Here is a 13,519-nt window from a genome sequence, read left to right as displayed (position 1 = left end):
CTGATGACCCATATGGGTGTGCATTACCAGAAATATATTACCTTCCGTAGGCTGCAGATAAAGGAAATAGCCACAAGGGGTAATACAACAGGCATTTATATTGTCACAATAAAAGTAGTGCAATATGTTTTACAGCACATCACGTACTACCGGTACTGTTTTTGATGTGTTCTGATGTATTGACTGGGCCGTCTTAGTGGTGCATTCGGACCATTCATTCATGCTGACAAATAATATTTTATTGATTTCACATGAGTCATTGTGACTGATGAGCTCTTCAAGTTCACTCACAGACAGAATCATCCTTTCAAGTTAGCTGGCTGCTACATTTCTGACAAGTCACGACCATATAAAAGTTTTCAGATGACACCCCACTCTCGGTCAAATGATTATGCTCTACAATCCCCTCACCAGTTTTTTGAAAAGCTAGTGTCCTGTGAAATCACATGAAGAATGCTAGCCTCTTATGACATGTTCTATCAAATCAAATGCTGTGTGTGACATGTAATTCATGTTTAAGGTCAATGGCCGTTGCTATTCACTGTTCTAGAAGCTAGTGAAGCAGTAATCATACTATTAAAATTCAGGCTCCTGGACAAGATGGTGGTAAGTAAACTTTCATTTTAGATGCCACCATTTTTTTTTTGCACAGGCAATGCAAGAAATGCAATGATACCTTTGAATTATGATTTCAAGAAGTCATGTCAGATCTGTTCTTTATTTTGTCAAAAATGGTGTAGATGTGTCCTTCATTTAGACTACATCAACATTTGCAGTTGGTATTCATCCCTTGAAGTATTTCGTACAAATTCATGTACACAACAAGAACCCGTGGAAGACAGACAATAGTCATGAAGATGATTAGTGAATAGATAGGCCCAGACCATGTAATTGTGTACAGTTGATTGATTGGTTTTATTTCTTTAGCAAAGATTTTCAGAAGCAAGGGCAAAAAGGGACTTAAAATGACATAAACTGCAAATATGAAAACTAAATATCAGCTGCCACTAGATATCATAGTATAAATGTCTAAAATCATACTGTACCACTGTGTGTAAGAGTACATAAATGACCACCAAATGTCAATCCAGTGTATGAGGAAAAATGCGACAAATAATACAAACAATGTATTCTTAACTACAAACTTAAACAAAGAAAAGAAACAAAGTTTTTACAATTTTGCTTGTTTAATAAGGCCACTACTAGGGGCCTTACATGTAAAACATTTCTACTTATCACATATTTAAGCTTTGATAGGCTTTTAAATATGAGTTATACAAAATTTACTTTTGTAAATCAGACACACTTCTTGTGCAGGAGGACGTAATTTCTATAAAATTTTTGGTTGTGCTGTGTAAGGGAGTGTGGCGGTAAAGCTTGTACTGTTATCGAAGGGCAAACAGTGAACAGAACAGATAAGCTGCAGGCTATAGTATTTTACAGTGCAGTATGTTGAGGGCGCCGATCACCAGTGCCCATCAGTTCACTTTTCAAGAGACCGACCGTCGTCGTCGCCATTTCAGCGTCAACAATAACAACAACCATGGCGATACACGTGAATATCCAGGTGCGTAGTGGTGCGAATCCTCGATTTTGAATCCCAGGATGGGTTAGATAGATACACAACGATCTACATCGATGGTGCCTCGCTTGGAGTTGTCATTAGAAAGTAATGGCTTTGCCTAACATCGGAGACCGAACGTTTTGGCGTCCTGTTGCTATGGGGCTGTATATGATAGCGTGCTGTTCAGGTTTACGTCTGGCGTCTGGCTCCTGTTTGTATACATTGCGTTCAGCGCACGTAGATATAGATGTCCAATAATGAGCAAGCAATCACTTGGTTTACAGGTTTCAAATCCGAGCAAAACTAAACGAAATTCCGTTCTAGTAAATATATCGATCGTGGTGGACCGAGACTTACGTCACGTGTGACGTAAAATTTTGACGTATCAAACATCGGAAACCTTTGCAGTCAAAAATTTCCTTTTCTTGACCGTTTAAGCGACTAGGTTGCACTTACGACCACTGCATTTCTGTGACAAAAGTAGTGGTAACTTTACCATCCCATGTCATTTTAATTGCAGTTTGGCGGTTATCCTCAACACCCCCAATTTCAAGGTAACCCAGATCCGCTGTGGGGATACTTCTCGGCAGTCGCTGGACATGTAGGTGCATTTTCATATCTAAGCCGTGTACTCCATCAGGATTCTAATGGTGCGTTTGTGAAACGATGTAGGCCTACATGCAAATTTTTTTCTCAGATTTAAATACAAAGTTGCTGTATCTAAACATTTTCTTTTGTTAGGCCGCCACCATATTGCGACATTTTACATCAAATGTGTAAATGGTGTGGTGCAACATTTGATTCCACTATTGTTTCTCAAACTGCTTGTATGTTAATTAACAATTACAAATCATCCTTCAAGGCTATCAATTGAATCATGATTGAACAGCAGTGTTTAAGAATGGGCGAGAATCAGAATAAGAGGATATTTGACCATTATTTTATTACAATTTCATCACAATGCTAACAATAAATGTATTTTAATCAATCAATCAATCAATCAAATTTACAGCGTGCCAAAGTCTATTTATTGTTTTGTTATGTTCAAGTACAGAAATTTTTAAAAAATGTAATCGTCATATTTACTCAATATCAGGATGGACAGATAGAGGCAACTGAATTGCAAGCTTGTCTGACAAGAGCCAATTTTCATGGCAGTTTTACTCGTAAGTATATTTTGGTGTTGTTTCAAATATGGTTTTTTTTTTAATTTGTTCTATGTGGTAGAGTTTCCACGGAATATCTGTCAGCCATAATCATGTGATCATCTTAGGCTTACCCTAATTTAAATACCATGGTTTAGGAAAACTTCACACAGCTGATGTTCTTCATGTATTTCTTAACAGGATTTCAAAATATCAAAACTTCATATGTGTAATCTTACTTTAGCTTGCAGCTTGGAAATATGATCTCAAAAATGTAAATAACAGGATCTCAAATACCTAAGCACTTCTTATGGTAATTCTACAACACACTTCAGCAGGAAACATGATTCCAAATATTGAAATTTAATCTTCCTGTAAATGTCATTCCTTCTTATGTCATTCTTCCTGTAGCTTTCAGCTTGGAAACTTGCCGTGTCATGATCACCATGCTGGACGTATCCTTTCCTGATGATTAAAGCTTGCTTGCTTAACAGGGAAGTAATTACCATGATGCAGTTAATGGGACACAGCTCAGTCCTGTCAAATTATTGCTGTGATAGTTGCTATGATACAGTTGTTACGACATAACTGCTATGATATTATACAGTATGTGATCATAAATGGAATATTTGTGATATTTAATTGCTTTCACAAGTTTTATAGTCATTTTATGATTGTAATTTAGATACACCCAAGTAGTCCTCTTCAATTCACACATTAGTTAATTGCATGGGCAATAGTTTCTTTCTATAAAAGAACAATGGCACGTCATGGATTTGAACAAAATGGGATAAAATGACAAGGAATACATGCCACTGACTTGCCAACATTCCGGATTACAGAGCTGCTCAGGTATGTTAATGCATGGGCATAGGCTTACATACATGTAAAATCAGTTTGAACATACTTTTTAATCAGACCTGGTCAGAAAATTGCCAAAAATATGTTTTGCATTTGTTTAAGTTGAAATTTATCATAATATATTACCTAAGTCAGATCACATGACCATAATCTATTATTTTCCCGCCAAAATTGTATATTGCAAATAACTGAATATTCCAACTGTTAAACATCAAAATATTTAAAATATTATGACCAATTAATGTAAAATGGGATAGGAACTTATGTAAGGACTAGTGGCAGATGCAACATTATTGAATTTTGAATAACATTTCTTCACAAAAAACAACAAATACAATATTTTTGACGTTTTACATGAATATTTTGAATATCAGAAAGAAGTATAGATAGAGTTTCATGAGCGCCATGTATTTTTGAAAGAATATGGTAGATGTTGTTTCCAAAAGTGCAGAGAAAATCAAAAAAATTTAATGGGTTACGGTTGCAATATTAAAATTAATAACGACATAAATTTTGGCGGGAAAATATCAGATTTGGTCACGTGACTCAAGTCGTCAAGATTTAGGCAGACATTAATTTAAAAAATTTAATAATTCCAGTCATTAGGCCAAATATCAATCAAATCGCGTTGTTTTTAAAGATAACTGATCATTTTCTTACTTTTGGGCTTGACAAACACCCATGCATTAACTTACTTGAGTGAGTGTAAAGGGATAATGCTGTTACTGTTTCATATAATAATATAATTTGGAACAGCCTAATATTTTAAAATAAAATCTAACAATATGTTTTATACAGATGAGTCTTGAAATTATGTCATTTTCAGAATTCACAATCTTGACATTTTTGAAAGGTTGGAGCTTAAAGTTGATTCTAGGATTACTAGTTTATCCTTGACTTGGTGCCACCATCACTCAGCGGGATTTCTCGGGAAAAATGGGCTTCAATGAATTCAAGGAACTGTGGGGATGTTTAAGTCAATGGAAACAGACATTTATCAACTTTGACAGGGACAGATCTGGTACCATGGATGCACATGAGTTAGCAGCTGTCGTCAGAAGCTTTGGTAAGAAGTGATTCAAATCGTCAATACTATACTTGTGCCAGCATTTTTTGACCCAATGAGAATAAAATATGGTGCAGCAAGAATGCCATTCAGTCAAGAATTACATTTTATGAACTCAAACAATGAATGTACTCGATGCAAAACAATTGTACCACAAGTAGTCTTTTCTTTGAGAAGGCCATCCTATAAAATGATATGAACTTTGACCTCTCAGACAAGGGTTGCATGGTGTTGTGTACGCCAACAGTCAGGAATGCAGTATAATAGAAACAGGTTGTAATGATATCTAACAAAAATTGTAGTTATATGTCTCCTGGGAAAATGAGGTAGAGAAAAGTTTCCTCATATGATTTTTAAGTTTGCTTTAAAAGTTAGATTTTCACATCACTATATATGTCTAGGTGATAATTTTCATTACAAGATCCTGTTATGCATTTCATTTTGAGATATCAATTTTTTTCAGGTTACAATCTCAGTCCACAGGCATTCCATGTTTTACTAAAAAGATATGCCAAGGCTGGTGGACATATCACATTTGATGATTTTGTTGCCCTCTGTGTCAGACTCAGAGCTCTTTCAGGTATGTCATCGTGTGTTTGTCAAATATTGCAACCTGGAGTGTTGATAAGAAAGAGAATCAGTATCCTTGATTGTAAAATAACCAAGTTACAAGAAGAGATTTGATAAAATCATATCAAGACTGGTGTTATATTATGTCAATGTGTCTGTCAACCTAATATATTGTTCTTTAATGAGAGCTCACCGCGGCCATGGTAAAGAACTTTTATGAGTTTAGAATGTTCCTTTAAAACTGCTGTATTAGCGCATTAATGTTGGCTATACGCTTCACCAAATCAGCGTTGTCACTTTTTGTCATCTGCATTACATCCACTGCCATATGCAAGTATTACGTCCATGCTGTGTTCCATAATGCTTGATCTCAGGCACTGAATTTCTGTGTGACAATGAGTGCTCAACATATGATTCTGGTCTTTCCTGCTTTGGATGCTAATGTTGATATAATATAATAGCACTGTTCCGTCCAATGTCCATATCTTGCTTTTTTTGTTTGATTAATCACTCACACAATCAGTGTTAAAACTAATTTATCATGAAAGTGAATTTTGCCATGACTCATACATTGAATTTTAATAAGAAATAAGAAATTACATCAGGAATTTTATGAAATGTTAATAATCTAAATTAACAAATCAAAATATTTGGTTGATGTACCTTTCAGATGCATTTAAACGCAGGGATCAAATGAAGAATGGAACAGCTACTTTTCAATATGATGATGTAAGTATTGCCCTCTAGTGGTAAATTACTATACAACTTTTGTTTATGAACTGTTGAACTTGTGTTATACTTCTACACAGCTTTCAGGGTAGAATATCATCAGTTGTGTCTGTGTCTCTAGTTGGGTCAAACTTAACACACAAAAAAAATTTTTCCCACAAAAGTTTTCTCAGTGTCATTCAATAGAAAATTGACAGACTTTTTACAGAACTTGTTTTTATTCGCCGTGACAGCTTGACAAGGAATTGATTTTGTCTTGGTGATGCAGGTATTATAAAGATGAAGTGAGAAATCCGATGTCATTAATTACTTATCTGTAAACTATCCAAGAAAAGATTATTGTTTGCCTAACACTTGTGATGTTTGAAGGTCATGCTAATGGTTCAAAATATTGTTGTTCCTGTTTTCAACTGCAAGGCAAATGTTCTGTCACAACTAGACAACAAAAATATTCAGTACTGGCAAAGATTTTTTTTAGACAGCAGATTTTCAATGACTCCATGCTATGACACAGAATTAAAAAGTGAAACAGAAAACCCTAAGTAGACGCTATTTCTCCATTTCACATTGTTCTTCTTTTTTTTCAGTTCCTCAGATGTACGCTATGTCTGTGATCAAGACATCTTGCCAAATTTTGCTGATTTACAAAAAAAGAAGATCCACTGGTTGCAAAATCTAAGCATTCATGATATTATCAACCCTGTTTGCAGAATGAGCAAATAGAATTAGGAATTACAGTGTCAGAGAAGAATATTTAGTATTTCAAACTCTCAGAATTGCAGAAATTTATCAATTTTTAAGAGTGATTGATCCATGTGTGACACCTGAATAGAACAAGGAAGATTAAACAGTATTGCCAAACATTCTCCGTGTACATTTCACAAACATAAAATATTATGTTTCCCCATAATTATAATGTAATTACTGTGTTTCATTTTTCAACAAAAAAAACCTTTGCTCCATAACCCTGTATATAGGTCCCATTGAAACAATGGGGTTATATTACAGTTTGGTGGTGAATATGAGAGAACATGCCATTGATTGATCTGTGCTGTTCATTCTGCAGTCCATTGGCACAAATCATGCCAAACTTAATATTCCTTATGCACTTCAACTTCCACCTGGCAATGCAAACACAATATGCCAATGACATGATGGCGAAACTGAAAAAAAATTCTTTGGAACTTGTTTTGTGTCCACTCAACTTTCAAAACAGGTATAATGGTTTTCAATCTGGTGCCACAACTTTGTGTGTGAGACAGACAGATTCTGTAATATAAATGACTAGCTTAGGTATCACAACACATTTTGAAATAGCTGACTCATTGATTAGTTACAGTAAACCAACATGGGGCAACTCTGTCTTGACCAATAGTTGAACAGTTGAACAGTTGATCTGTAATCTAGATGTTTTTAGCAGCTGAAAGTTAGATGTTTTCCAAGCTAAAATTGTCTCACACAGAGAGTTGTGGCACCAAATTAAGATCCACTGTAGTTGGGTAAGTGGTTAAAAAAAAACACAAAAGTTACATTCAGAATGACATTGCCTGTGTTTGACAGTTTTCTCGTAAACATGGACATTCATCTTTCCATTTAATGCTTCTAGACGGTACTCTACTGTTTTAAATCATCACATAGTTCAATGGTTGTATTTTTTATGGAAATATTGCATCAAATTGTAAACATGATGGCTTGGTTTTTTGCAACAGAACATTGCCAACGATGAAAATTCCACAAGAAAACTTTAAGAGGCTTTTCCATGAAGACTCTGAAAAACCTACGCACTCATGGATACAAAACAAATAATCCAATTACTGAAATTTCTCCTGACCAAGCAAGACAACAATTGAGTGCTCCAACCTTAGATCCTTCTCTTGTTTTATGTATTTTTAAACCTCAGCTTGAATGTAATTAGTATTATTATTTCTTTCTCATGTAGTAAGCAGATTTTAGTATATTTTATTTTTGTATTCAGAAAGTTTATTCACACATTAAAAAAGTATTCTCTGGCATTACCAATGTGTTTGTTATCACTATTATCTTTGTAAACTGCATTTGCTACTGTTGATAGTTCAATACAAAGACACTGTTGTCTGATGCACAGGTTTACATTTTGACTGACAGAACTTAAGGAAGGTGACTATACATTAAGTAAAAATATTGTAATGTTCATTATGTTGTAGGGTAAAATGAGTAGAAAAGAAATATGATGAGAAAATGTAGTGTTCACATCTAATTTGCGATTCACACAAGCATTTGTCATACCCTTTGATTTTGTGCAATTCACACTATTTCATGACAAATTTCAGCCTTCAAATGTGTTAGCTGATGGAAACTCAAGCACATGCTATTTCCTTCCACTGTAGAGTTGTCAAACACGCCTGTGAGAAAACCCCCTGAGTCAGCATTTTTTCATAGCTTTTTTGTACAGAGAGGAATAATCTTGTCATTTTATCTTGAAATCTAGTGAGGTAACCTCAGTTTATGAATATTTTTTTCAAAATGAATTATTCCAATTTCTTTAAGTAAGTTTCAAGAAAATTACAATATTACAAGAATGTTTTCTTGGATTTCTACATGTAAAACAATGGAAATGGCTAATACTATGCTACCATGGGTAGTCTCTCTACCTTGACTGTACTTTGAGAAAAATTCTATATGAATCATATATTTCAATGTAGCTTTTCTGCAATAGTACCAAAACACACTTGATTAAGTCACTGCCTTTGGTGAAAGCAATAATACAATAAGACGAAAGCGATGGAAAATTCACATGATGGCATTTTTTTCAACATTTGGAAGAAATCTGACAAAAAAGGAAAAAAAACTTTGCCCTGTCTTCCTATTTCCTGGTAACAAGAAAGAGTCATTTTTGCATCTATGTTCAATGATATATCCTGCACAAGGAAGCTTATGTAAGTGAGAATAACATTTTGTTTCCTTATCACTTGGCAAATTGGAAATAATCAGCGAGCTGGCAATATTTTTATAATTTCTAAAATTTATAGAGCAAAGTCACCATATTGTAAATGTTTGATTGTTAATTTTTCGAAACATCCCTGAACCAATGATTATTACTAACAGCTATGCCAGTACGTATTGGTTTGAATAAGATTAACTTTTTTCTGCTTTCTAAGTTTTTTCAAATGTACAGTATGCAGTATTTTATTTGGTTTATGTTCCATTTCTCAGTCTTCCTGTCTTGTGAAATTTTTTTTAAACAAAAGTAGCATCTCTAGTTTTTTGAACAATTTTCAGAATGCACAATGTCTTCCATTTAAAATTACTCTGCGAAGATCTAATTGATCATCCCAACTTCAATGAGTTTGTATAGCTGCTAAAGCATCAATTGCGACATTTCCAGCTCATCCTCTGCAACTGTAAATTGTGGCAGAAGTTTGCCTACCAAGATCGTTGAATCAAGCAAGGAAATAATTATGGCTCGGGAAAATCTTGAATCATTTGTGTCATTCTGTAAAGAAGGATAGGCAACTCATTTGTTGTCCAATATTGTTTTTGTTTTTGTTTCAACTGGGTTGCCTCTGTAGAGGTATCATGACTTCATTCTCTTTCATTCTTATATCCCATACGCTGGATGTTTTATTCACACACACACTCTGTATCTGACAGAAGTATGAGTAAAAAAGCATAAGGCAATCAAGACGGATTGATATCTACACATGTACTTGCAATAACACCAAAAACGAGGCAACAAATACAAACAGCAACATGAAATACATGCATCAATTTTGAATTGCCAACATAAAGTCTCTGATCCCTGTGATTAATGAAAACACAGATCAAATTACATTTCTCACAAGTGATTATGCACATGACATTGTCCAGCATATATGCACTGACTCCTCGGCCAACGAAACCACCGGTCATGTGAAAATTTTCTATGCTTACTTCTTCCAGAGAACATAAAACATACCAGACAAGTCTAAATAAATATAAGAAATCTGAGATTTGGTGAAGTGAATGTTGTCAAAAATTTCATGGTGTTGTTGCAAATATCAAAAGTTTTTGGGTGAAATTTAAATGGCCATGCTTGACTGGACATTTTTGAATGTGCAAAGCAAAAATTATTTTTAACATGATGAAATTGTTAGAAAATTGAACATTTTCCCTATGTCTGTGATGTGTCTTGGATTCTGCTAGTGTACATCATTTAGAGGTAAACAACTGTTGATTTGTTTCTCACAGAGTCCTCAGTGTCTTTTTTTGTCAGCAATATGTCTTGATAACTACGTACAAAAAAACATTCGAATATGTTATTTTTTGCCTAAATATCAGTAGTATCCAATTATATATATATATACTCTGGTGAGTCCATATTTTCAATCCTCAAACTCTGGTGAGTCCATATTTTCAATCCTCAACAATGTGTAACCGTACACTCTGTGCCCAAGTTCAGAGGTTGCCATAAAGCCATTATGGTGATAACCGGGAGGGCACATTGTATACATTTTGTGTATATATATATATATATATATTAAATATTTATGAATATGTGTCAACATATAACAACTTCAATCAAAAGCTGAAAAAAAATCATTGTAAAATTCTTACAGTTTATCATATGTAGTGTGCCTTTGAGAAAAATGGATGCAAATACAAAGACATAAATTTGAATCGTTGCTACAAATAAAAACACAAGTGAGTCGAAATAAAATAAGCCTCCCCGACGGGGAATTGAACCCCGGTCTTCCGCGTGACAGGCGGAGATACTTACCACTATACTATCGAGGACCTGGTGCAAATGAAGTAAATTAACATATATAAACTTGCTTACTTGATAAAAAGGGGCGGCCCCACTGTAACATACGCCAAGCATGCATGTAAACACTGCAAAGTTAGAATATGTGGTAAAATGACACATTTGTATTTCGCCAATATGAATAAGAGTCATGACTTTATCGAGTGCTGATCTCTTCACATAAGGTTCTTTCAAAATTTTGATTTTAAAAATAAGACAGAATCAAGAGTTCATCAGACAGGGAAGTGTGGAGTTTCAACAAAATTTGGGTGATGGCTGCGCTGCACTGCATGCTGAACATGTTACACCTTTCAATGGAGCGTGGCTGTGTTTACTTCGTTAGAACAATCTTCCTTGTGTTGGCCAGTGTCTACATATTCTTTTGGTTCACAGGTAAAAGCGTTCCTATGAAATTAATACGTCATTCTAACTGTGGTTGGACATGTGAAATACTAGCACGAAAGTGCATCCACATCCACGGTTGGCGACGATGTCATACCTATAGATGAATAGAATGTACCTATCTAGCGCGATGCTCCAAAGTCCATTCTGATTGGTGCAATAATGACAACATGGCGTTTTTTGTTGAAATTGAGCGAATCGCTTGTCCTGAAGTTGTTGTTGGTAGGATTGTAGCAATATTTACATGTGTTTGGAAATTTCAAGGGCGGAAATCGGAAGTATAGTGCTGTTTGATTCGAAACAGGAATTTTCAAACTTTCAGAGTCTCGACGAGGAGTCTGCTGTAGTAGAGGTGAACTGCCACAAGATTGTCAGTGTCACGTGTGATTGGATGGTCAAGTATCAAGGATACTCTTTACCTCCGGCTTTCCCGGGGACGTGTCTGTAACTTTCTACAGAAGTTGTTTTCGTGGACAACGGCGAGTGGGTTGTACAGGACCAACATGTCGTCGGCCTTCAGGGATTGTACCAGCGGTAACAGTGGATCGTAACTCGCGGTTGCCCAAGCAGAATGATAAGCCGTTTGCAATTGCAAGGGTCGTACCAAATGGTGTAGATTTTGAAGATCGTCGATCAACTTGTCACAAAATATTCTGAGACAAAAATACGAAAAGCCGGATTCTAGCTCGAATTTTCAGTGGGAGCACCCCTTCGAGCATATGGCTGATGACGGTAAAGGCGCCCGTCTGCGGGCTCAGTACCCCTACAAGTATAGGGCTGCTGACGGCGCAGATGTGTCTTTCGAGAAGGGGGACGAATTCACTTTAGTTAAAAGGTCGGGAAATGACTGGTGGTTTGTTCGTAGAGATGGAGACAAAAATCCTGTGTATGTTCCAGCGAGATACATGATTGAAATTTCCTCGCCGTCCCATCAGTTCAACGGAGGGGGAGGACTTAGCGGCAGTGTTGAAAACCTTGCTTCGGAGGTTCCCAGCCAACGAGTACCCATTCCCGTCCCCGACTATTATGAGGAAACTGAAAATTCAGTGAGTTCCCAGGGATACAGTGATGTTTCAAGTTCAAGTGAAATTTTGAATGTTACTACAAGCTCTCAGGTATGTGCTCGAATCAATTATTGTAAAAACAGTTACAGTTTCAGACAGTGTGTGTGTTACTCGACCAGAACCAGTATGTTGTCCCCTGAGTACTGGCAACAAGTGACCCTTTGACCTTGGATTTATCAAAAAATAACGCCGCCCGCAGGCAATTTTAGCTGTCAAATATGTCAATGTGTCACCCATGGTTTCAGTGTAGACCAGGTGTGGCCAGGTGTAACTGTCTTTCTGACGCGTTCACGAGTCATAGGTCACTGCGTCTATAGTGAATGAAACACTCCACTCGAGCTCGCTCGAAGTCTTGTGTGACTGACAGTGCAACTGCAAGCAAGGGCTACCGACCAAATGCTCGATAATCGAATTTTCGATTTGATTCATAGCTCGTAAATTTTTAATTGGGAGATTAAATAAAATGATCCTTTTGTTTATGTGCAAATGCGATGATAACATTTCTGGAAGTATCTTCTCTGGAATGCGAAACCATCACTAGTAGTAGTACTTCATTTGTACACAATACGATTAGGAAGTCCTGGATCTTGGGTCGGAACACAATTTGATACCACTGATATAGATTTTCCGCTTAGTTTGGAAGTCAATGTCATTGTAACCTTTCATATATTGATTATTTAGGTGATGTTTCAATGCAGAGCTTGTTTCCGTGGCTGACAACTGAAATTAGCTTTAATTTGTCCTTAAAAGTGTGAAAATTAAATCAATGTCATTACAAATCAGACATTAAGGATTATCAGCGTTCTGTGACATTGTTTCATTTCTGTGTTAAAGTAAGGGGATGGATCATTAAAACGTCAGACTAGTTGATAAATATTCAGGAAAAAAATCCTTGGTGTTTCCATTCAAATGGTGGTCACAAATTTGATTTGGGCTGTGATAAATTATAATTCTAGAGCTTGAATCATGTAATCCGGGAGTGTTGATAGTGATTGGCACTTGATGGTCATGAAAGATCAACATCTCAAACTCCGTAATGGCAGATCCCTGGTCTTTTAGGGTGAACCGTGCACCCCAATCCTCCATTTCTGGTCCATATCCACGATTTGAATATCACAGTTTGACCTGTAGACAGCATAATTGGATAGAACAGACTGATTATATCACTGTGGCATGCCAAAAGTTGAAGCAGTGGGTATGCTGTTCTTGCATACCACCTGTGTATATTTTGTGGACTACACAGGAGTTACTGCTTAATGAGCATGATCATTATTTATGAAAAAATGTTATTTATTGTCTGTCGGTAATTGCAAGCTTGGGACTGTGGAATAAATCTTGTCTTGAGGAGACCAGCTGCAA

General features: G+C 36.0%; 2 protein-coding genes and 1 non-coding gene across 6 annotated transcripts in view; 2 read left to right on the top strand and 1 right to left on the bottom strand.

The window, feature by feature from the left end:
• The first annotated feature begins 1,317 nt into the window (after positions 1-1,317).
• Positions 1,318-7,950, top strand: LOC139140995 (sorcin-like). Of its 2 annotated transcripts, XM_070710523.1 has the most exons (8): positions 1,318-1,567; positions 2,085-2,165; positions 2,661-2,730; positions 3,121-3,164; positions 4,489-4,636; positions 5,100-5,216; positions 5,877-5,935; positions 6,523-7,950. In XM_070710523.1, the coding sequence occupies exons 1-8, from the start codon at positions 1,544-1,546 to the stop codon at positions 6,547-6,549; spliced, it is 570 nt and encodes a 189-aa protein (XP_070566624.1). In that variant the 5' UTR covers positions 1,318-1,543; the 3' UTR covers positions 6,550-7,950. The 2 variants fall into 2 exon arrangements, with proteins under 2 accessions (XP_070566624.1, XP_070566625.1); XM_070710524.1 differs by lacking the exon at positions 6,523-7,950 and having other exon boundaries at positions 1,434-1,567; positions 5,877-5,968.
• A 2,665-nt stretch (positions 7,951-10,615) lies between these two features.
• Trnad-guc (transfer RNA aspartic acid (anticodon GUC)) lies at positions 10,616-10,687 on the bottom strand. The gene has a single exon. It is a non-coding gene; the product is annotated as a tRNA-Asp (tRNA).
• Positions 10,688-11,319: 632 nt separating this feature from the next.
• The window catches only part of LOC139140994 (rho GTPase-activating protein 15-like), a 67,848-nt gene continuing 65,648 nt past the window's right edge, over positions 11,320-13,519 (top strand). For 2 of the 3 annotated variants that reach the window (XM_070710519.1, XM_070710518.1), the window contains exon 1: positions 11,334-12,211. In XM_070710519.1, coding sequence (XP_070566620.1) covers positions 11,816-12,211 — 396 coding nt within the window. In that variant the 5' untranslated portion in view covers positions 11,334-11,815. Of the gene's footprint in view, positions 12,212-13,519 lie in introns of all 3 variants that reach the window. The other variant, XM_070710520.1, reaches the window with a different exon arrangement.

Source organism: Ptychodera flava, chromosome 9 (genome assembly GCF_041260155.1).
Source record: "Ptychodera flava strain L36383 chromosome 9, AS_Pfla_20210202, whole genome shotgun sequence".
In the NCBI taxonomy this organism is placed as follows: domain Eukaryota; kingdom Metazoa; phylum Hemichordata; class Enteropneusta; family Ptychoderidae; genus Ptychodera; species Ptychodera flava.
Note: the sequence above shows the minus strand (reverse complement) of the source record. Positions and strands in the feature narration are given on the sequence as shown.